Source organism: Ctenopharyngodon idella, chromosome 19 (assembly GCF_019924925.1).
Source record: "Ctenopharyngodon idella isolate HZGC_01 chromosome 19, HZGC01, whole genome shotgun sequence".
In the NCBI taxonomy this organism is placed as follows: Eukaryota; Metazoa; Chordata; class Actinopteri; order Cypriniformes; family Xenocyprididae; genus Ctenopharyngodon; species Ctenopharyngodon idella.
Genome location: NC_067238.1, coordinates 15,456,538 through 15,480,612, shown reverse-complemented (window position 1 = coordinate 15,480,612; position 24,075 = coordinate 15,456,538). Strand labels below are relative to the sequence as shown.

The following is a 24,075-nucleotide window of genomic DNA, read 5'->3' as shown; positions in this document are numbered from 1 at the left end:
TTCTGACAAGCCTTTTATGGTGATGGATTTCTGCTGTCGGTTTTTGAAAATTGTGTATACAAACCAAATTTGACTGATGTTTGAAGAGTTTATTTTTGAGCTTGTCATCCTCCATAAAAACAAATGTATTTTTAGCTGTGGATTTGACACGCACTTTACTTGACCTTTGTGTACTTGTGTGTTTGTGCAGGATGGCCATTCAGGTGGATAAGTTTGATTTTGACAGCATGCCAGTGACGGACCACGATGCATTGCGACTGGCCACAGTACGCCAACAGGAAGAGAAGAGACAGCAAGTGCAGGGAGGGCTCATCAACAGCACGCTGGACATCCACTGGACCATCATATCCTTTACTGAAAGCAGCTGTCCTGATAACCCTTACAGCGGCGCTGAAGCTGAACACATCTGAGCTTGAGTAGTATGAGTGTTACCTTATGCCGGGTTCAGACTACACAATATTTTTGTCTGTTACGATAGTCACTGTGTCACATTGTGTGCGAGTTTGACTCCTAAATTCTTGTCGTGCCATGGACAAGAAACATGACATATTGCTTCCAGACCAATCATCGCTTGACGTCTTTGACGATGTGCATGATGTCATCAAAAAGGCGGAACTAGTGACTGATTCTGGACAGTGTTAATTTTGTTGATGTCAACAACATTTTTTCACTGACAAAAATGAGATGATATCTAAATAAATGTTGAATGACAAAAACTATGAAGAAAAACAAGATGAAGATGTTAGGGAGGGGTGTCTGGGAGAAAGAGAAGAGGGTGACGACACAAAAGAAAGTCCGGTTGTTTGTGCCGCCTCTCAGATGTCAGCGCACGAGTACTGAATTGAGCTCTCTTTTGCGTCTTTTCAAATATACATAAAATTGTCAAAATGTTTGTTTTGACGAGTATTCACGTAAACACGGTCGATTATGAATGTAAAAAGTCAAAAGACAATGACTAAAACAATCAAAATTTGCTGTCAAAATTAACACTGCTTCTGGAAACAAGAGCGTAAACAAACAATGGCTACTGAAGCGGCGAAGGAGAACGTAATGAATGATTTGCTAGCTTAAATTAAACATGGCAGTCTTCACGGGACGTCATGAAGCGACACAGATTGCTGTCCTGTGTGACACACTATGCGAGATAAAACAATTGATTCTTGCATCCTGACGCCCATTGTCTTTTGACACCCTACGTCAAATTAATTGTGCCAAAATCAAGCTGATGTCATGTGGTCTAACCCCGGCATTAATCACCGTAAAATCACTGAAACACAGCCTTGAGTGGCATATTGCTTTTATATAATGATGACAATGTCATATACAGTACATAATTGTTACGATTTATCCTTTTAGTGGTTTTTACAATATAGATTTATCCAAAGCAGCTTTAAAATGGTGGCAACAACAATATGATAGATGTGTATATAGATGTGTACATGAATAAGCAATGCTGTTTATCTAATCAGATGTTAGAACTTAAAATTTATGTTTTATAGTGGTTGATAAGCCATGTCAGTCTGTGTGTTGATTTTCCCTTAGCTAGGCATCATTAGTGCCTTAAATGTTGTCTCATCCAATCAGGTTTTAGAGTCCAGTTTATAAATCTGTTTTCAGATGAACTCTCCTAGCAGTTATTTGTTGTACTCCAGTGTAAGAGCTTTGGCTTTGGAGTATGTAGAGTGAAACAGGTGATGTAATGTGCTATGGATATTACGTGTGTCCCAGCTGTGAGGACGACCGTCAGACAGCATCTGTTTCTAACAGCTGGACATACTAGAGGAGACACGTTTACGCTGAGATTGATGCACTGACATATGGTTCAAACTTAAGGCACTTGTGTGTGTGTGTGTGTGTGTGTACAGTTCATGTACTTAGCTATAGTTTGAGGACAAATTTGTCCCCAGAAGTAAATCTGACAGAAATGCCCTTTGGGGAAATATGGAAACGTCTTCAATTGGAAAAAAATAACGTTATATAAATATATATATATATATTTTTTTTTTTTTTTTTTTTTTTTTTTTTTTTTTTCTCCATATAGTTTTCTTTTAGGGTTCGGATTACCAAAAACAACAAAAATAGTCTGGCATCATCCAGTGGTGTTCATCTTTTCTCCCATTTATTTCAGAAGACTGACACCCTGACCTGAGCCCTGAACGCTGTACACTCTCCGCTGCGTCGTCCCTCATTTTAGTAGCGTTTAAACGCCCCCATGATTACTAGCACTTGTTCTCTTCATGAGTCGCTTGCCACTGCGGAGGCTCAATGATACTTACAAAATAATAAACACCTGAAATAATAAATAATCAAGAGATACAGTCCCAAGCGGGCGATGTGTGCACGTTTCAGAAATTTTGGCATCAGCGGGACTGATTGGATGTGTAGAAGCTTGTGCTTGATTGGTTGGGTAAAAAAACAATGGTATGAAGAAATGAGTAACATATGAGGGTTGTGTTCAGTGCTGCCCTGTGGGAGACTGTGTTCAAGTTCATACTGAGCCTGTGCCAGTCAACCAGCCATAAATGTGCAAATATATCTGTGTGAGAACACACTATTATATGCAAAAATGTCTCTGTGTTGTCAATAAACTTGCTCGTACAAATTCAAAATCAAAATTTAAATTTCTACTAACTTTATCCTTTAGTTGTAACTGATTACCTGCAGCTTAATCCTAATTCAATTGAAATTTTAACTAAGCTAACTCATACATTTGTTACATAACAGAACATTTAATATTAACACATCTCTCCCTACAGTATACTACTCTTGTGCAAAAACATACACAATAACACTTCATTTTAACATTTATTCTCTTTATACAGTCTAGAAACTGGATAAAAAAGCTACAAATTATGCAAACTAGAACTGCTGCAACTCATTGAGTTTGAGTGCAGTTTAATAACTTAACTATTTTTCTGTTAAGTACAATGAAAGTTCAGTAATATTTGAATGAAATTAACTCTACTTTAGGTAATTTCACCGTTCAGTTTTACAATGCATACTGCACACATTTTTATTTAAATACAATACTTTGCAAAACAATATATTATATATCAGTTTTTCTCAATTGGTTTGGTTTTAGTTTTCATATTAATTATTTAGCAACCCAGTACAGTCCCAAAATCATTATCATACAACATAACATGAATGTTCTTAAAATTTAAAATAATAGTTATATAATAATATGCAAAAAAAAAAAACTGTGGGCCAAATATTGTATTACCAAGTGACAAATGAATTTGTGGCCAGTTTCTCCTTATTGTTAGACTTTAATTGGGCACATAGCCCTTAAGGTTTGCTATCTTGATTATTAAAGGGCAGCAAACCTCATTAAAATGCAGCTATTCATGCAGGATTAGTTGCATTTTATTGTTTGCATTTAGCATTGTTTTTTTTGTTTTTTTTTTTTGTTTTTTTTCAGAATCGACCTGCAGTCCGTTTTCGGCTCGTTAACCACTAGTTAAAGGGATAGTTCACCCAAAAATGAAAATTTGATGTTTATCTGCTTACCCCCAGGGCATCCAAGATGTAGGTGACTTTGTTTCTTCAGTAGAACACAAATGATGATTTTTAACTCCAACCGTTGCGGTCTGTCAGTCGTATAATGCATGTCAATGGTAACTCCATCTATAAGAGTCAAAAAAACATGCACAGACAAATCCAAATTAAACCCTGCGGCACGTGACGACACATTGATGTCCTAAGACACGAAACGGTTTATGCAAGAAACCGAACAGTATTTATATAATTTTTTACCTCTAATACACCACTATGTCCAACTGCCTTGAGCGCACGCACGGCATCTGGTGTGTGAGGTCTGAATGCACTCTGATGCCGGAAGTGATCGCTTGCACTCATTGACATATACACGCGAGAGATCACAGCGCGTTTTTAGACCTCACCAACCGGATGCTCAAGGCAGTTGTATTAGAGGTAAAAAAATGATATAAATACTGTTCGGTTCTTGCAAATGCAAATGTCCTGGACAATATTTGTCAGTATTTTCTAATGTTAATGAAATGAATTGTATTTGATAAAATATGAAACAAATTTTTTATTATTATTGTCCACATCTGGCTGTAGGAATCTCTTCCAGATCTCAGTGTACACTTACACGGTTGAGTTGAGAAGAAGGCCATCTCTCACTGCAGCGCTCAGCATCATTACACAGCTCGCGTTCATTAGAGGCTTCTGATAACATCACTGCTGTTACGTAATAAGCTTTGTGTTCTCGTCGCCGTCATTAGTGTCACTGTGTGCAAATATTTTGCCTCCGTCTACACACTTCTCTTTGTCGCCATGCACAATGCTTGGCTAATTTAATGCAGAAAACATAGAGTGGCATGGTTCCTGGAAAAAGATGATAAAGGTTAGTAGGGTAGAGAATAATAGGACATTCCGATCAAATTTGCATTAGATTTCAACGTCATTAAGGATGCACCAATATAGCAATTTTGGTTGATACCGATAAGCCATGTTTTCCTTGACCAAATGTGCACTCGTCCCTTCAGCGTCACGGGGAGGCCAGTGTGGAGGGCGTCCTCAACCAGCTCATCCTTGAACATCTGCAGCTGGCTCCTCTACAGTGGGGTAAGAACACTTTCCTCTGTCCGTCCCCTTCTTCATGAATACAGATATTCAAATATATTCACACTCAGAGGTTATTTTGTCTCCAGCGGTGGATGTAGGACTGGTCTCTGTTCATGTTTCTTATTTGCATTTGTAATGGAGGAGAGTGTTAGAGGCCGTTCACGCAGGTTCTTGCATTATTTGTGCTATTTTATTATTGTTGGTCTATGTAGGGATGCACTAGATAGTTGTGTTTGACTGTTGCAGCATGTTTTGCTGTTTTAATTAGAGCTGCGTTTTTAATTGAGCATGAAATGAAATTCAATTCCATTTTTTAAATGCATGTTATTGATCTTACTGAGAACAATTCATCCATGCATGTGTTTATGTATTTATTTTTTGTCCTCTTAAAGTGATAGTTCACTCAAAAATGAAAATTCTGTCATCATTTACTCACCCTCAGGTTGTTCCAAACCTGTTTTGTTCTGTTGAAAACAAAGAAAGATATTTTGAAGAAAGTTTGTAACCCGGCCACTTTGGGCCACCATTGACTTCTATAGTATTTTGTTTCTACTATGGAAGTCAATGGTGGCCAAAGCAGCCTGGTTACAAACTTTCTTCTTTTGCGTTCAGCAGTACAAAGAAGTTTATACAGGTTTGGAACAACCTGAGGGTAAGTAAATGATGACAGAATTTGCATTGTTGGGTGAACTATCCCTTTAATGTCACAACTGGACCTTCTGTTGAAAAAGACAGATTTCTCTCTGGTGACGTATGCAGGACTTCTCCAATCATTTAGTCCGATTAAACTCCGCCTCTCAAGCTCACGTTCATTTGCCTCCACTTTTAAGTGCCACGCCCACATCTCAACATCCAATCAACAACCCATGCAAGTCCCCACTCTACTTTTTTTAAAATAATCCGTTACACATGGATGTACTGTACATCACAATATGGAAGAAAAGATCGTTACTATTTCCATTTCATCACAACTTTAAAACATATAATTAAAAATAAAAAGCATTTCTAAAAAATGCTTATCCTCTGATAAAATTCAACTAGCTATTTTAAGCTTAAACATTATATTTTTATTTAAATTAAATTTATTTTATTTTATTTTTATTTTGAAACATCTGTATGTGAATGATTCATTTCCACTTGTCCACTGAAGACTAGTTTTAAGAACATATTTCAACATTAAAAATAATTTAAATATAGTTTTTATGGCATCACAAGCTAGTTTAATGTGATGGTTAAAAGTTGTTTAAATATATAACAAATAAAATTCATATCAATCAATTATCACATGAAAAACTGTCAGACAAATGTGTAAAATTTGTATATTTAAAGTTACTTCAGTTTGTAACCTCAATTTGCACCTTATCTACTCCTAGATGGTGCTTATATTAGTACTTCAAGGGTCCATATTAGTAGGGGTGCACTAATTAGGTGTAGATGAAAGTGTACTTGTGAGGGTACTGCCCTAGTGACAAGAAAGCGTGCTGCACAAGTCCTGAAAAGTGAAGCCAAAGCGTCTCGATCGCCCCCATTATAGGTCATAAACCCCGCCCTCTCCATGTATTCTAATGGGACTATAAACTAAACAATTAAATTACACTTCAGATTCAGGAGTGTGGGCGGGGCCTTGATAGCGCGCGACTCCACTTGAAAACATCTGTGGAGTCTCTGCAAAGAATCATGGGAAGTGTTTGAGACTCAGACTCTCAGTGGCGTATCTTGGCTTGGATCGTCTGTAGGTTCCTCTGTGACAGTATATGTGATGTAACCCTCTCTGTCTCTCGATGGCACACAGCGATCAAAGTTCAAACCTGTGTCTAACCTCTGGAGCCACCCTCTCATGTGTTTCCTCTGCTTCTGGATCTGCAGTCGTGCCTCTTCACTTCCTCGGTCAACACCATTCCGAACACATTCCACGTTCATGTTTATTCAAGCTAGCAGACCTGCGTAACACTAATGCATATTCATGAGCTCATAAATGTTGGAGGACTCATCTGAGATGACCAGACCGTGACATGAAACATGTTCCATATCACACGGTGATCATCTCTCTCTGTGTGTTACATTTGCACACAAGTGGCTGTCAGAGCACTAGTGTCTTGTTTATCTGTGGTTATGACAGTCCTGTCGTGTCGTGTATTGGTGTGATTTCATGTTTTATATGTGATATTTGTAAAGGAATTATTTAGCAGTTTTTCTTTAATATCTATATTATGTCACTCACATGATCGTATACTAGATGGTCTTTTGATGAAATGCCACCTTCAACAAAGAGACTGCAATATTGTACCTTACATGTTGATTTTGTTGCACTGTAAACCTGAATAAGTTGGGCTAACTCAAAAAATTTGAGGTAATCAGTTATATCAAATTTTTTGAGTTATGATGTTCCCAATTTTAAGTAAGCAGAACTATCAAGTTTTGAGTTTGTAGTACTCATGCATGTTAATTGCACCTAACTTGAAGTACTGAGTTAACGCATACATTTTGATAGCAATTAACATAAAAGATTTCATTAATTCACTTTTTTATTTTGAGTTCTTGCAAATCAAATGAGTTATTTGCTAGGATTGGCGTGGATTGTTTTTTTGTTAAGCAAAACTTGTTTAACCATGCATTATGTTGCAGTTTATTTAAAGGTTAAAATCAGTTTACACTTGCATTTAGTTTTTAGCGAGTGATATTTCTGAACCCTGCACGCACACATACAGTAATATGCAGAGACATTCAAACACACAAGAGAAGCAGCAGAGCCATTAAAATTCTTTCCCATCATCAGCGGCATTTATTTAGCTGTTAAATGCGATCAGCACTCTTTAATGCTTTAATGGACCTATCAGAAGTCTCTCTCTCTCATGCATTTATCAGAGATGTGAAAATGGCAGGACTCTTGATTAAAACCCCATCTGAGCTTCAGAATGTGTGATGGCTCTTTCTGCACCTGCTTGTCTTCCAGTCCAAATTGACGAATATTACAACAAGACCTGCAGCAGGCCATTGCATATTAGATGGGGGATTAATAGAAACTGAAGGCACAAACGTTTTCAAACTTTTAAAGTGTGCTATTTCTAGAATGTGGCTATGGTTCATATGGTTATGGTTCTCTAATTATTTCATTTATTTAACTCTCTAACCCCTCTAAACCCTGATCAGACTTCCTATAACTAGGTTTGCAAAACATAGTCAATCACAGTCGTCTCAGCTGTAAAATCATGCTGATGTGACAGAGGTGAAAATAACAATCCATAGAGTCTATTGTTCATAACAGAAAAATGCTTATGCTCTGAAAAACAGTTCTAAGTAGCTAATTATATTTGAAACATAAAAGTGATATATATTTTTATTTTTATATTAAATATTTTATTTATTTTATTTTATTACAAAGAATTTTTCAAACTGAATATTTTATTTATGTATTATGTATTATATTTTATTTTTTTATAATTTATTTTTGGGTCTTTTTTGCCTTTATTTGATGGGGGGGGGAACTATTTTGGGATGGATGGATGGATGGATAATTGGATAATTGTATGGATGGATAATTGTATGGATAGATAATTGGATGGATGGATGGATAATTGTATGGATAGATAATTGTATAGATGGATGGATGGATGATGGATAATTGGATGGATGGATGGATGGATGGATGGATAATTGGATGGATGGATGGATGGATGGATGGATGGATGGATAATTAGATAATTGGATGGATGATGGATGGATGGACGGATAATTGGATGGATGGATGGATGGATAATTGGATGGATAATTGAATGGATGGATAATTGAATGGATAGATAATTAGATAATTGGATGGATAATTGAATGGATGGATAATTGAATGGATAGATAATTAGATAATTGGATGGATAATTAGATAATTGGATGGATGGATAATTGAATGGATAGATAATTGGATGGATGGATGGATAATTAGATGGATGGATGGATGGATGGATGGATGGATAATTGGATGGATGGATAGATGGATAATTAGATAATTGGATGGATGGTTAATTAGATAATTGGATGGATGGATGGATAATTGAATGGATAGATAATTGGATGGATGGATGGATGGATGGATGGATGGATAATTAGATGGATGGATGGATGGATGGATAATTAGATGGATGGATGGATGGATAATTGGATGGATGGATAATTAGATAATTGGATGGATGGATAATTGAATGGATAGATAATTGGATGGATGGATAATTAGATAATTGGATGGATATTCTTGTAATTATTGTAAAAGTCGATTGTAAAGTCTATTTCACACTGCACCGACAGACACCAACCAACCTCAATAGGCACTTTGTTGGGAATTTTTATTTATTTTTTAATATATTTTTTGGGATCAGTGTGTTACCCCTGTCATCATCAGTTGCCGTTGATTGATGCTTGTTTTTGCCTTTTTCATATCATGGAAGTGAGTGATGTACTGTAATCTGGTGATTGTCTATGTTGGTCAGCATCTGTCGGTGTGTTGTGAATTGGCTTTAAGAGTGTGTATTTTTGCAAAGAGCTACTACCCCCCCCCCCCCGATACTTTTTGAATCTCATCAGTGCAGTGTGAGTTACAACAGATTAGTGTTGAAGCTACAATCTAGTGTTTTATTCATTTCCGTACTTGAGTCTATTTGCTGTAAGTAAAGACAGGTACTCTGCGGCATTCTGCGTTACCGTGGCAACCGGCAAGGATTCCGATTAACCTGTTCATTTGCACTGAGGGGCGATGCGGCACCGTTCGTTTCAGCCACTGATTGCCTTCTGTGTGCCCCTGTGTGTGTGTGTGTGTGTGTGTGTGTGTGTGTGTGTGTGTGTCTGCACCTGAATGTGTTTAGATGCTTGTCAGTCACACATATTCTTAGAAATCAGCAGAGTGAGGAGTGTGTGCGGACTCTCATGGGCTCTTCTGTACTTCTGTACTATCCTAGAGGTCATTAGCTAATCTGTGTTTGGATAGGTGGTGATAATTATTATTTTGGGAAGATGACATGTCCTGGAGACTATTTTAAGCAGCATTTTGCTAGTTCTTTCATAATTATTATGCTTCAGATTTTTACAAATGAATCTTAATAGAGAGTCTACATGGAATATTTGCACTTTAAAAAAATTGATTTGTCATGCAGGACTATTTAAAATTAACTAGTGACGGTTAAAATGATCATTTAAAATACCCGTACCTAAGATATACGCTTTCCTTATACTTTAAATCTGAAATTTTGATAAATAAATGCTAAAAAGGTCCATGAACACATTATATGTCAACAACGCACTTCATTGCACAGATTGACTGTCTTGCATTTCACTGGTTGCTGTGTGCTCCATCCTGCGTTTCATTGGTTGCTGTGTGACCTGTCTTGCGTTTCATTGGTTGCTGTGTGACCTGTCCCGCGTTCCATTTGGTTGCTAATGAAACTGTTAGCAGATCGGTACTCTAAACATATATAGACACCAAATGTGATCTTTCTTTCTCTCTCTTTCTTTCTCTCTCTCTTTCTTTCATTGTTCTTTTTCTCAAGAAAGGTCAGGGTGTGCAGTTGAGGATTAATGATGTTCACATTTAAATCTTTTTTTACAAAAGAGAATATGCTTTTTCTCTGTGGTAGTTGTGTCTAACTGCAGTACTGCATTAAGTCTGCATCCTCTTGTGGTTTTGACATAAATTAGATACTACCAGCAATTTTGTGTACGCTTTATAATGTTAATAAATACTGGTGAAACGCATTAGATGTGTGAGTGCTTGAGGGGAACGGCTAATCTGGCTCAACACAATACAGACGCGTTTGATCCTTGTTGTGCTATTGTGTTGTCGCAGCACAGAATTATCACATTTTTGTCACGCTGTACAATTCCTAAACAAGCTCTTTTGAGCTGCAGGATTAAAATTCGGTACAGCTAGTTCCTTGATGCTTTTAAATGAGGTGCTGTTATTGCATTTCTCTGTCTGATAAACAACAACAGTGACATGTCTCGTCCAATCATCATCTCTGCAATCCTTCAGCCATTGTGATGTAACAATAGGTTCTCTGCCCAGTCGCATTGTTTGACTCTTTCCCTCGTGTGTGGCAGATAGTCTTATTGCACGTCTGGTCAGAAGGTCTTTTGAGTGAAAGGGTTTCTGCTCACTGGTTTGTGAAACCATTAGTCCGTCTGCGCAGACGTACGTACATGATAATTACGCTGCGGAGGCCTCTCTGTCTTATTTGCTCTCAGCAGGTGGTGATTAAAGCTTCTAAACCAGAAAGCAACCAACATAATGGAAGAACCACAGAGTATTTTAGTCAACCGATACCCATCCTAGAGTTGTACTTTTCAAGAAACTAAATTCCACTTTGCATGCTTCTGCTAAGTATTTCAATGGTGATAGTAGTACGTTTATAGGACGAACATCAAAATATCAGGGAATTTCAAAATTTTCAGGCCTGGGAAAGTCAGGAAAGATTTTATAGTGTCTAAAATGTGTCTCTAAAATGTCATTTGTTCAGAATTTGATCTTTGCAAATGCAGTCACTGGAAAATAGTTTAGGGTAGTATATAAATAGTAATAGGATTGAGATTCAGACGGTGTTGAGACCGTTTTACCTTTTGTTATAAATGCATGTACAGGGACATCTTAAAACATTCACATCAACAGATGCACAACAACTCTCAGAGTTGATTCTGTTTTGATGTTTGGGGGAGAAAAAACTGTTGCTTCTCAGTGTTCCTCTAGGCTGTTTATTTGAGCTCAGGTCTTTTGGATCGAAAATAACAAGAGCATAATACAACATGAGCGTTTAATGGTTTATCTGTGGTGAGACTGTTGTGTCTTGTCAGACTTACAAGTTTCTTATCTTTTATTCCTCCATTATTAACTGCCCAAGCAAATTACCGGAGACAAACGATGAGTCTGGCTCCCAAATACTGGAATGACCCTTTATTATCCACCAAAACCAGAATGAATGGGTCTGGGCAAGAGAACAAAGATGGAGTGATGAGGTAGAGGAGAGAAATAAGGGTTGGGATTAAATGTGCATAAAATAATTAATGTCATCGTAATAATCTTCCCAAATGACTGACAGGAGAGTGTGAACCCAGCTGGTGCTTCTCAAATTTGATTTCATTGTAATTAGCCGTGCCACTTAAAACAGGACAAGACACTCAATCAGAGCAAAAGACTGTCTGAGAGACTGTCCGTCCTCTGTGCCTTTTTTTTTTTTTTTGGTGAAATATGCTTAGCTGCTATTCCTGTTAAGGAACTTAAGGTGAATGTGAGGAAGTGCTAAGAAGACGGATGTCAAATTTGCTGAGTGGAGATATGGGCTGTTTTATCATATAAATCTTGTTCATGTGAAAAGAATCCACCAATAAGATGGAGAGGTCTAGAAAACGCAGACTGGAAGATGGAAGACAGCGATGTAATTTAATTTACATAGCTGGAGTGAAGAGCTATCATCTGTACACATCTGGAATGAAGGGCTTCCATCAAGTGGAAAGATGAGCATTTACTAGTGACGGCAGGGTGCTACGGGAGTGGAGCAGTCGCGAGTGAACAAAGGAGCAAACAATGATTGAAATATCTATCTATCTGTCTATCTATCTATTAGCTTGTCAATGAAGCACGGCTCTGTGATTAGTAAGTAGTGAGTAGTAAATGCTGCTCCATCTGAAAGCATTGCGAGTTTGAGTTGCTTATAACGTGCATTTGGAAAACGCAACACACGTCAAACATCTTTCCAAACATAAGAAGCATTTATGAACCTCTTGTCCAATAAAAGACAACATTTAATAGCATGTTTTTTACTCTAAACTTGCTTCATAACATCAGTTGAGTGTTTGAAAACATCCTTCTGTGAAGTGATGTGGCTTCTTACACAGAATAAAGCACACAACATATTATTTCATAGTATTCTATACAGTGATAAAGGCTATGTCGATTAGCATTGAAGTATAAATATACTTTATTATCATGAAAATACCCGAGAAGGCTTGAAAAACTTAGATAAACCATATATTGTCGTAGTCGTTTATTAGTCGTGTTTAATCAAAGTGTTTCAGTCTTCTATTTCTTCAGCTACAGCTTATTGTCGTATCGGTTGTCCTTGTGTCATTCTCCCACAGTACTCCCCAGAGACCAAAATTATAGGGTTGTGTTTCAATTTTATTATGTACGTCTTCCTCATACCTCTATGCCACCAGCGGACGTAACACATAGTATTATGCCCATAGGGATTTTATTGGAATGACATGCGTTATTGTACTTCTGCAGGGCATATTTGGAGTTTCTGTGTGAGAGCGCCCTCTGGCTTTCAGGTGGAGCAGCATTTACTACTCATCACAGAGCCGTGCTTCACTGAGAAGTCGCGCATAAAAAAATCACAAGCCTTTGCCATATCTTTCTATCTATCTATCTATCTATCTATCTATCTATCTATCTATCTATCTATCTATCTATCTACCTTCCTGTCTGTCTGTCTGTCTGTCTGCCTGTCTGTCCTAACTATGTGTTCTTTCTATCTAGGTAGCATTTTTTCAGAAAAAATCTTAAAATCTTCAAGTAGCACATCATTCATGTCCCTAAACTTGACTATAAATAATGAGCAAATATCTGCACACACTCTTTGTGAGTCGATCTCAGTGTTTCTCCTGCCGTATGTAAAGGACAGCATTGATTATGCCGCGTGTGTTGACTCTGTAAGGATCTGCCCCCTGTAGAGAGTCACGGACTCAGTTAATTAGACAAGCTAAACAAACACACACACACACACACACACACACACACACACACTTCTGTGAAAGGTGATTGCAAAAGTCACAACCACAATGCTAAGGTATTTTGGGTGGTTGCCAGGGTGTTGCTTTGCGGTTGCTAAGGTTTTCATGAGGGATTTTACTGATTTTACATTTTTATCTGTTGCTTTGCGGATGCTGAAGTGTTGTAGGTGGTTACCAGGGTGTTGCTATGCAGTTGCTAAAGCGTTTAGAGTTGATTTTACATTTTTACCTGCTTTTGTAGGTGGTTACCAGGGTGTTGCTATGCAGTTGCTAAAGCGTTTAGAGTTGATTTTACATTTTTAACTTGTCTTTGTGGTTGCTGTAGTGTTGTAAGTGGTTGCCAGGGTGTTGCTATACAGTTGCTATAGCATTTAGAGTTGATTTTACAATTTTAACTTGTGTCTTTGCGGTTTCTGTAGTGTTGTAAGTGGTTGCCAGGGTGTTGCTATGCAGTTGCTAAAGTGTGTAAAGTTGATTTTACACTTTAAACTTGTGTCTGCGGTTGCTGTAGTGTTGCATTTTGTTTTGCAGTTGTCAGGGTGTTTCTATGTGGTTGCAGGTGCAGGATGAGTTAAATATTAAAGTTTAATACTGGAGAAATAATGACAGAAATGCGTGCATTGACAATGGAGAAAATGTATTAGTTCATGCACAAACATGAAAATGAACTGAATATGTCCAAAAACTCATGTTGGCATGTGTAGTCTGTGGCTTTTCCACTTTGAATACAGAGGAAGACAGAGAAATAGCTCTATGTACTGCGTGTGTGTGTGTGTGTGTGTGTGTGTGTGTGTGTGTGTGTGTGTGTGTGTGTGTTCATTCTAAAAATAAGATTCAGCACTTGCTGAAAAGCTGAAATGAGCTCTTGTCACATAGCAACAGTCATACTCACCGTGGAGCACTTGACGTTCCCTCCTCCCTCCCTGCACTTCTCCTGCAATAACCCTGCACCCTGTGAGTGATGGACAGCTGTCAGCACCAATCAAATGCATCATCTCTCACCCACTGGGCGGCACCTCTGACTTCAGAAGGGCTCCAGGGCCTGGTCAAGCATGATGTGTGAATCGGTCACCTGTTTGACCCACACGTTTAAACACACCTGACACTTTGGTCCTGATACTCTTCCTGTCAGTGTGTGCGCCGTCATTCCTTTTCTATTCCACATCTCTAATGGAACAGTCATGCTCATTATTGTGTGTTTGACTGTTGCATTCACAGAATTTTGATGATTCCTGGTATCTAGTATTTAGTTTATATGTTGAACTTGAATGACTCTAGTAGGGTTTTTGCCATGAAAAATAGCCAAAGAAGCTACAGGCATGGCGTTAAAAAAAACAAACAAAACTCTGAAATCTTGTAGACCAGCTTATTGTATTTAAACACGGCCTATTTAGACAGGAATGACTGTCTGTTTTGCCGTAACCTTCTAAATAGATTTTTTGTATTTTATACTTATAATCAACTACTAATTATGGTAGCTTGTTTCCGCCATTAAATAAAAAAAATAAAATTGCAACTTGTTATTGACAGTTTACATTTTTTCTTGCAATCGCGAGTTTGCATCTCACAATTTTGACTTTTTTTTCCCAGAATTGAGAGATTTAAACTCAAAATTTCGAGTTATAAAGTCAGAATTGCGAGTTATATTCTCTGTGAGATATAAAGTTGCAATTCTGACTTTATTTTTTTATAGTTTTTATCACGCAATTCTGACTTTATAACTCGCAGTTGAGTTTATATCTTACATTTCTGATGAAAAAAGTCAGAATTATGAGATATAAACTCGCAATTGCGAGAAATAAGTCAGAATTGTGAGATAAAAAGTCGCAATTACCTTTTTTATTTCATGGCGGAAACAGGCTTCCATAATATATATATATATATATAATAAACGGTTAATGGATTTGTGTTGTTTATTAAAGTGTTGTTTGAAATCCCTATGGAGAAAATGGGGGAAAAAAAGTAGTTCCAGAGCTAAGGATGCTGAAAAAGTGGGCGGTCACTATTGTGCTGTACATGTATGGGACGGCCAGTGGGCGGTCCGTGGGCGTGTGGTCTGATGTTCAGACGAGGTATCATCAATCTCTCTCCGCCTCACTAACAGCTTTAAACAGTGCAATCATGGCCTTAAGTATGTGGCAGGCTCCAGTGATGATACTATTGATCTGTGGAAACAGTAGTTTAAAAGCTTTACAGTTATTACAGATCCAAACAAATGGATGTTAAACCTCCTCGGGGTGGAGATTTTACCGTTTACAGTACTTTGACTCCAAGTCCTTCAGCTGTGCTTGTGTTTACAGTGAGAAGAGTTCGCATTTAGGACCTAGACCGTTGAGATCTCTCGAGAGCGCTCTTGTGACGTGTGTCAATGTCCACTAATCACACAGATCAGAGGTCAAACAAACAGATTTTCTCTGGCAGTTGCCCCTAGTGGGAAAATAAACTAATTTAATCTATGTTTGCTGCACACTAGAGCCTTTAAGATTTCTGTATGTAAATGACCTCTGTTGCGATTGGCCAGAATCTGCATACTAATAGCATTCAAGTAGCTGAATATTGAATAGGTGAATATGTAAATGTGGGTGGAACATATGTTAATGAGCTGGTAGTTGTAATGTCGTAAGCATAATGGCTTTTAAATTAGCCTTTTTTTTATCTGGACGGACTGGAAACAAACTGTTGAACGACAGAATAAGTACATTTTATTCAAAATATTATCTGAAGGAAATTAATGAATGAACATCTAGTAATCAGAATAAGTTCAGAGTGTTCTCATCTGTGATTTCAGGGTGTGTTGAGGACACACACAAGGATATACACACTTAAAAAGCACATTAAGGCTTAAACAAATAAGTACTATACCAGAGGCCTGTAAACCGCACACACAACTGTGTTAAGTTTAGAAATGTCAGGTAATTTGTCTTTTAAGGATGAAAAAGCAGCCTCAGGGGAGACTGTTGTTTCCTCCTAGGAAATCAATGGAGAGGCTGTTTCATTTAGAATGCGAAAGAAAAAACAAAGCGTTTTAATACGAGGATTAGAGAGTGAGAGAAAGATACGGAGAACCAGATAAACACACTTGTATCACCTTGTGAAAGACGAGCAGGCAGAGATTGATTCAGATGTTGCATTTGTCTTGAGAGTTAAATCTGATTTTGTCTGTTTTGTTTTGATTCAATACTTAAGTATAATAACATCAGACATATTTATATAAGACACGTGCATCATAAATTATTTAAACATCTCTCTATGAATTATGAATGTTGAAAACTCATGTATAAAACCTTTAACACCTGAACGATTTGAGAGTGTGTGAATTTGATTTATTCATTTTGCAGGGTTTTAATAAATATTCCTCCTGTCAATAATAGTGATAACTTAATCAGTCTTCATTTGGGGATTATGACATAACTGTATTTTGACATGTGTAGCGCCCATTATTTTAGCTTTTTATTGTTCCAATCCAAAACCTAGTGTGCTGCCTATCTAGTCGACAGTACTTTTAGGCATCAGAAACTCACACAAGATGTGAAAGCTGGTCCAAAAGGTGAATAAAATTATACTGCCCTCTTAGATAACTTCTTTGGCCAAATTCAAAGGAAACAACACCAAAAACAGTATCCCAGGGTGACTTGCAATAAACCTCAGTGGGAAAAAAATGCTTCTAATATAAAGGTGAAGTTACATAGGTTATAGAAAGGTGAAGGTAAAAGTTTAAAGGTGAATATATAATTTAGTATTTGTTTATATGTGCTTTTTAGTGTCAAAATCTCAAGTGAAAAGCATTGTCTATGTACAGTGTTCAGATTAGTCCCCTGTAAGTTTCCATAATGGTTATATGCTACCTTAGAAGACAGCTGCTTATGTAGGCTGTAGGCAGCAAGCCAGCTCAATAGGTTTTGGAACAGAACCTATGAATTATGAATGTTTAAAACTTAGTAATAGTCTTGCATCATCATGATATACAAACAAATCGTTTACTGTGAATTATCCTGTCTGAGTCATTGTTTCTGGTGTTTCTTTCTCTGGGCTTGACGTGCAGTACTTCTGACGTGTTTAGCCTCAATATAGAAGAGTGAATCATATATCTCAAAGCTACAGCAGGGACGACTTTGAATGGATGCTGGTTTTTAGTGCACTAAAATGCTGCTACAAAAAGCACTTTGCATTAGAATACAGAATTTACACCATGTGGGGCTGTTTCTCTGTTACAAGACAACTTTTTGAAACACTTGTCCTCCCTTTTTGTCAGCAGTGTTAGTGTCTTTCAGGGGTTGAGACGCCTCATCACCATGTGCTTAACACATCCAGCCCTCTACCGCTGCTGTATCAGAGGTTCATCTCTAAATCAGACTCTGAGGCGACAGAAAGGCTCCAGAAATAGTCGTTCAACCACTTTACTCTCGCTCTGTTATGATGGACGCTGCCTGGGTAACAGTGCTGGAAAACAAGCAGATAAATCAGTCTGGGCTCCGCCCACAGCACCCATCCGTCAAAGTGACGGGCGGCTCCAGATGCCTCCTCCCCTGATTTATGCACCACGATAGGGCACGTGCTCGGGCACCGAGACATCATAGTCAAATCTTCAACGCCTTAGCATGGCATGCTAATGATCAACCCACTCACAGAGAAGCTGAAAATAGCCAGCGCTGGGTTTTTATAGCATTTTTCCAGTGACACTTTCCAGGCATAATTAGAGTCGGTGGAAACAAACTTCGACAATCAGGGAAAGCTTCATTAGCATGGCTGTTGAGTCAGCAGAAGAAGGAATTCTGGGACAGGGGTAGCATTAAGGCCACCAGCTGGAAGTTGTAGAGCTGAAGTGAAAGATCGGGCTGTGAGGGCCGTGTACACATGACTTTCCCCTGTGTGCGTTCTAGAGCCAGGCCGCTCTGCCATCTGTCAGCCTGGGCATCTGACGCTGTAAGACCAGCCTCTTGAAAACCTCTTACCAATCTCCCACTGCCTTTCACTGCCGCTCTTTCATTGTCTGTGTGGTTGCACATGTTAGGCATCTTTAAGTCTTCAGAATTCACTTTCTCATGAAAAAGCATGATTAACTATTGATACAAGAAGTGTTTGGCTTCTAAGGCTAACATCGCTATGACTGTTGATAATAGTTAGGGTTATGTTTTGAACAGCTTTTTAAGGAGAATTGAGATTGACCAGTATTCCTTTTTTGTAACCGATACTGATTTTTTTTTTTATCACTGTCCAATAATGCTTAACTGATATTTATGACAACTTTGAGTGAATTTACGTTCAACCAACAAGCTACACTGAGTTAGAGTAACTTAGTAATTTGTAGCATAGACACAAATTTTTAAGTTGATTACTCAAAAAAAAGTCGCTCCAACTACCAGAGTTGTAGCTGTGGAACCAATTCCTAATCTTATCTATTTCAGTTCGAATCAACAGCTATCATAGCACATGCTAACATAATGAACAAGTAAGATATGACTTGTCACTGGCATTAGTGCAGTCATTGCTTATAGAGTCAAGGTTTTACCTTCATGTATCTACTCTTCAGCACAATGGTGAACACAAAAATGTCAACATTACAAAAAATCTTTTAAATGTCAAATATAACAGCATTAAACACTAGTCTTTCCCTTCACTAAAAAAAAAAAATAAAATAAAAAATAACACATAAATTAACATTTAATTTCAACATTTATTCTCCTTATCCAGTCCAATGCAAAGCATGCTGGGAACTAGAAATCCACTGCCTAATTTCCGAAGTTATCAAGACAATTTCATTAAGTTACTACAACCTATTTTTTTATTTTTTATTTTTTTTAAGGAAATTAATACAGATATTTGAGTTTAAACTACAGGTGATATTAAGTTGATGTAATGATCAACATTATGTCAACAGAACACTACAAATTAATGTTTGCAACTAATTAAAACAATAAATTAGAATTTTAAACTTGCAACCTTGCAGGTATTTAAGTTAACAGGTAACAGGTCCCCTGAATTATATAGTATATAGAATATTATTCTGCACTAAATTAACTTAAAGGCGCAGTAAGTAATTTCTGAGAAACACTGTTGATATTCTAAATCAACCCACGCAAACACAACCCTGTCTTCATTGATCCGCTCCAAAATACACAAACGCGCAATGAGTGGATGTCTCTTTTCATAGCTGACAAGAAGCAAAGTAATGCTTTGCAAAAAATAAAGCAAGGATGACAAAGGAATGACAAGGAAGATCAAAAAATGAACATACAGTACACAAGAGTATATACAAGCAAGAGTTTGTTGTTAGTCGTCAGCAACTCCAGGCAAACAATGACACTCAAGACTGTCCTGTTACTTAACATTACAACAACAGCATTGGTTCTGTGAAACATAGCAAAACCAATGTTACCTTGGTGTCCGTTTTCAGGCTTTCCTGCTTAAATCTCTCCAGCGCCAATATTAACGCAGGTCCTAAAGCTCTTGCCTGATCATAGCCCTTCTTTTTCCAGTGATATTCCTCTGATCTTTTCTCTTTTGTAATGTCTCTCAGCCATCTCTCTTTCTACAGTCTTTCTTCAAATCTCCCTCTTGCTCACTCTTGTATGAGTGGACACACCCCCTACTGCTGATTGGCTACAAGTGTGTTTTGCTGCTCAGTCCAATCTACTTTCAACAGCGTTTCTCAGAAATCGCTTACTGCACCTTTAAATCAACAGCCTGAAATGATCAGTGCATATCTGGTTGTCAGTTCACCAGACTTTGTAGAGCTCGACTCAGCTGCTGTGAGTAAATGTTATTTAGTTAATCAGAGATTTAATGAGAGTAATTGGCCTCATTAGATAATACCTGTTACCTCAGCAGGAGTCACTCTACTCAGACGGAGACGCTCAGTCGGGTCTTGTTTTATTTAGGAACAGATTGAGCTGTACTTTCAGAATGCTTCCACCAGCTACAGTTTGATTAGATAGTTTGATTTGTTTATTTCTAAATTAATTATTGAAATATTAATGAAAACTCTGCTGCTGGCATGCAAGCCAGCTGGAAGAGGGCGACGATACCGGGCTGACAGACCATGTGATCATACGAGACGGTCGTTGATCACTGAGCGGCTGAAATATCGCCCTGCATTGATTACATACCATAATTAAATCCACCTGTCTGCACCCGGGGGTCTATTATCTGCTCCGTTCTTGCTCTCTCTTGTTGTTAATGGTTGGACGGCTGGATCGATCAGTGGTTCTGATATCAGCGACTGGTGGAGGGCGCATAAGATCAGCTGTTCTTAATTTAGATAGTCTAGGAGCTGTGGGTTCACCCCTCCATCGTGGGTGGTACATCAACACCGCCCATCGACAGGTTCTCAAAGGCCACATTTACATTACATGGTTCGAATGACCCAATTCCAATTTTCTTTCCCTCCCATGTGGCACAGATCAGATATTACCCATAAACGTGTAAGCAAGAAAAAAGCACATTGATTCTGATATTCTCAGATTGGTTTCAGGCTTCATTCATATGTGGAAATAATTCTGAGATGAACAGATACGGGCATTTGCGTCTGCCATGTTAGCGGACAGATTGGATATTATTTTATTATATTCCTCTGTCAATGCAAGTCATTGAAAAGCGAAGGTGACGTCAACTCTGGTGGACACCAACCACAGCAATTACAGCAGCGATGATTGCTACATTCGCACAGACTGCAACAAGGGCTCTCCTCTTTTTTTTCTCCGCCTTAAATGGTTAGTTCACCCAAAAATGAAAATTATCCCATGATTTACTCACCCTCAAGCCTTCCTAGGTGTATATGACTATCTTCTTTCAGACGAACACAATCAGAGATATATTTAAAAAAACATCCTTGCTGCAACAGCCTTTTGAAGCCAAAAAAAATGCATCCATCCATCATAAAAGTCCAAAAATCCACGCGGCTCCAGGGGGTTAATAAAGGCCTTCTGAAGTGATCCAATGGGTTTTTGTAAGAAAAATATCCATATTTAAAACTTTAACTATAAAGCTAGCTTCCGGCAAATGGCCATGCGTATCAATTTGCGGCGTAAGAGTAACCTCTGACCCGACGCATGACAATGACAAACGCAGAAGCGCAGAGGATAGAGCAAAACAAAACACCGGTCACGAATTAGAAGTCTAAAACAATCATTTTTAAATAGAAATATTGGAGGATTTCGATATAAGAGAAGAGGAGCTTAAGTTTATTAGAGCGAGAGGTGTCGTCCGCCGGAAGCTAGATATTTGAATTTATAAAGTTTTAAATATGGATATTTTTCTAGCAAAAATTAATCGCTTCACTTCAGAAGGCCTTTATTAGCCCCCTGGAGCCGTATAGATTACCCCCTTCACTACCATTATAAAGCTTGGAAGAGCAAGGATAATTTTAAATATATCTCCGATTGTGTTCGTCTGAAAGAAGATAGTCATATACACCTAGGATGGCTTGAGAGTGAGTAAATTATGGGATTTTCATTTAACCCTTTAAAAGACAGATGTTTTGCTGACCTTTAAAGTAAAAGCTTGTATTATCATTTGTTATCATTTGCCCATTTGTGTCCATTGCAAATCGCGCCATTTTTACTTCCTTTTCGGCCTAAACTTTTCCGGGTCAGTACATCTACCTTGGGTTGTTTTGCTAAGTGTATAGTGTAAATGGGTCACTTTTAAAAGATGTAAGCTGGTCATCAAAAAAATCGGATGTAGTCAATAAATCGGAATTGGGCATCAAGATCTACAGTGTAAATGTGACCTCTGCATGCAGGATACAGAGGTAGAAAGGCAACAAGACACTTGTTGGCAATGAATCTAGTGAATGTGTCACATCTTGTCTCCAGAGAATCCTTCATCTGATTGATTTTTGAAGGCAGCATAGTTGCGTCCTTCGTTGCCTTTGATATCCCACAATCCTGTGTGTTCCATTACAGTTTCAGCAGTTGAGATACAAAAATAAATATGGCATCTGAAAGTTCTGGTTGGTGGTCATTTTGTGTGTAAATGTACATTTTTTTACCAACTTTTTCCAATTTTTTAATGTAATTTCAAGCGAGAGAATTTTAGTAATCAAATACTTGCTTAGTTATCACCAAAGCTCTCTCTATTTTGTTGTAGATCTTTAAACCGTTCCGCTGCCTCAGAAGTCTGTCCGAAATCAGTTTCGTGAGGTGCCTTCATGCACAAACGCTGCCTGCAAAGTCATTTCCTGAAAGGGCAGTGGGCCAACAAGTCAGAAGCTTTCGGATGCAGCCAATGTCTTGCTGCTACACTTCAGGAGATCTTGTTCCTGTTTTCTCAGGAAATGCTTTTCTCCTGCAAACCTATCAGACCACAGAATCTCATTTGTTCTTCAATAAATCATGGCGTTTCAGTCCGTAGGGCTTTTTGATTATTGCCGTCATGTTGTGAGTTAATGGCTCTGGGTTTTATTGACTGTAAATGACAGACTAATGCACTTCTATTAATAGTCGTCAGATGTATGTGTAGTTCGGATTTTGTCCATCTCCAGTCGCTGTGTTGCACACAGTTAGGAGTGGCTGTTCTGTGTGAGTGTGTGTGAGTTTTTAATTGAATTCAGCAGGTGAGATAATCACTGTGTGCAGCCCGATCGATCAAATCAACACATCGGCACACACACACATGCAGTAACACAGCCAAGGGGATCTTTCCTTCACTAAATAACGGCCTCCTTGCACACAAAGGTTAAAGGGTTAGTTCACCCCAAAATGAAAATTCTGTCATTAATTACTCACCCTCATGTCGTTCCAAACTCGCAAGGCTTTCGGAACACAAATGAAGATCTTTTTGATGAAATCTGAGAGATTTCTGTCTCTCCATTGACTACCACTTTGACGCTTCAAAAAGTTCATAAAGACATCAGAAAACTAAACCATATGAATCGAGCAGTTGAGTTGAGACTCGATCCCTTCTTATGGTGAATAGATTTAATTTAGGCTTTTATTCACCTGTAAACATCGATCAGTAAACATAAGCAGAAGCTTAACCCAATGTGAATGACATACTAGAACAATCCGGAAGCTCAAACTGATCTAACAAAACCAGACAAAGTGTGGGTCAGCATGACAGCTTTTTTTTTTTTTTTTAATGTGAACCATACTCTGTTTCGAACTAAACTGCCAGTGTGAAAGCTCCCTGAGAGACTCTTAACCTCAAAGTTGTAGGTTTGAGTCCCACACTTGATGTGTCTTTTAGCTCATGGTCTCGTTTTATTGCAGTCACATAAACAGATTTAACCAGCCCTAGTTGTGTAGCAATAAATAAATGACGATAGTAAGCATTAGAATGGCATTAGCAGATGCCTCAAACGGCAAATACATGACAAAATACTGCATGTGGCCTGTCAAACACACAATCACAAACAAAACCCGGTGAGAAATTGTGCTTTGTGTCACTGATGACTATTGAATGTCAGGCCTTTTTATGAAGCGTAATCTTTTGTGCAGAACCCCAGCATATTGATCTGTGCCTGTAGGTTATGTTCTTCCACGTTTTATTGCTGTTTTCTCCATGAGGATGTCAACCACTGCATTTAGCTTCTTAAATATTTGATGGCAAAACAAATGTACTGAGCTTTTCAGCGAATGATTAGAATAATTTCTCCCTTTGAAAAATTAATGCTAATGTCTAACCACACATTTCATTGGAATCATCCATAAGGTTTATGAATGTTTTCAGTGTTGGCAATCTGTTATATGTTGTGCCGGGTGTTCAATGAGAATGTTGTGT

The 24,075-nt window shown here is 38.0% G+C and overlaps 1 protein-coding gene across 2 annotated transcripts in view; it reads left to right on the top strand.

The window, feature by feature from the left end:
* trappc9 (trafficking protein particle complex subunit 9) overlaps nucleotides 1-24,075 on the top strand; it is a 211,513-nt gene that overhangs the window by 137,474 nt on the left and 49,964 nt on the right. For both annotated transcript variants that reach the window (XM_051872803.1, XM_051872802.1), the window contains 2 exons: nucleotides 191-344; nucleotides 4,500-4,590. In XM_051872803.1, coding sequence (XP_051728763.1) covers nucleotides 191-344; nucleotides 4,500-4,590 — 245 coding nt within the window. The remainder of the gene's footprint in view (nucleotides 1-190; nucleotides 345-4,499; nucleotides 4,591-24,075) is intronic.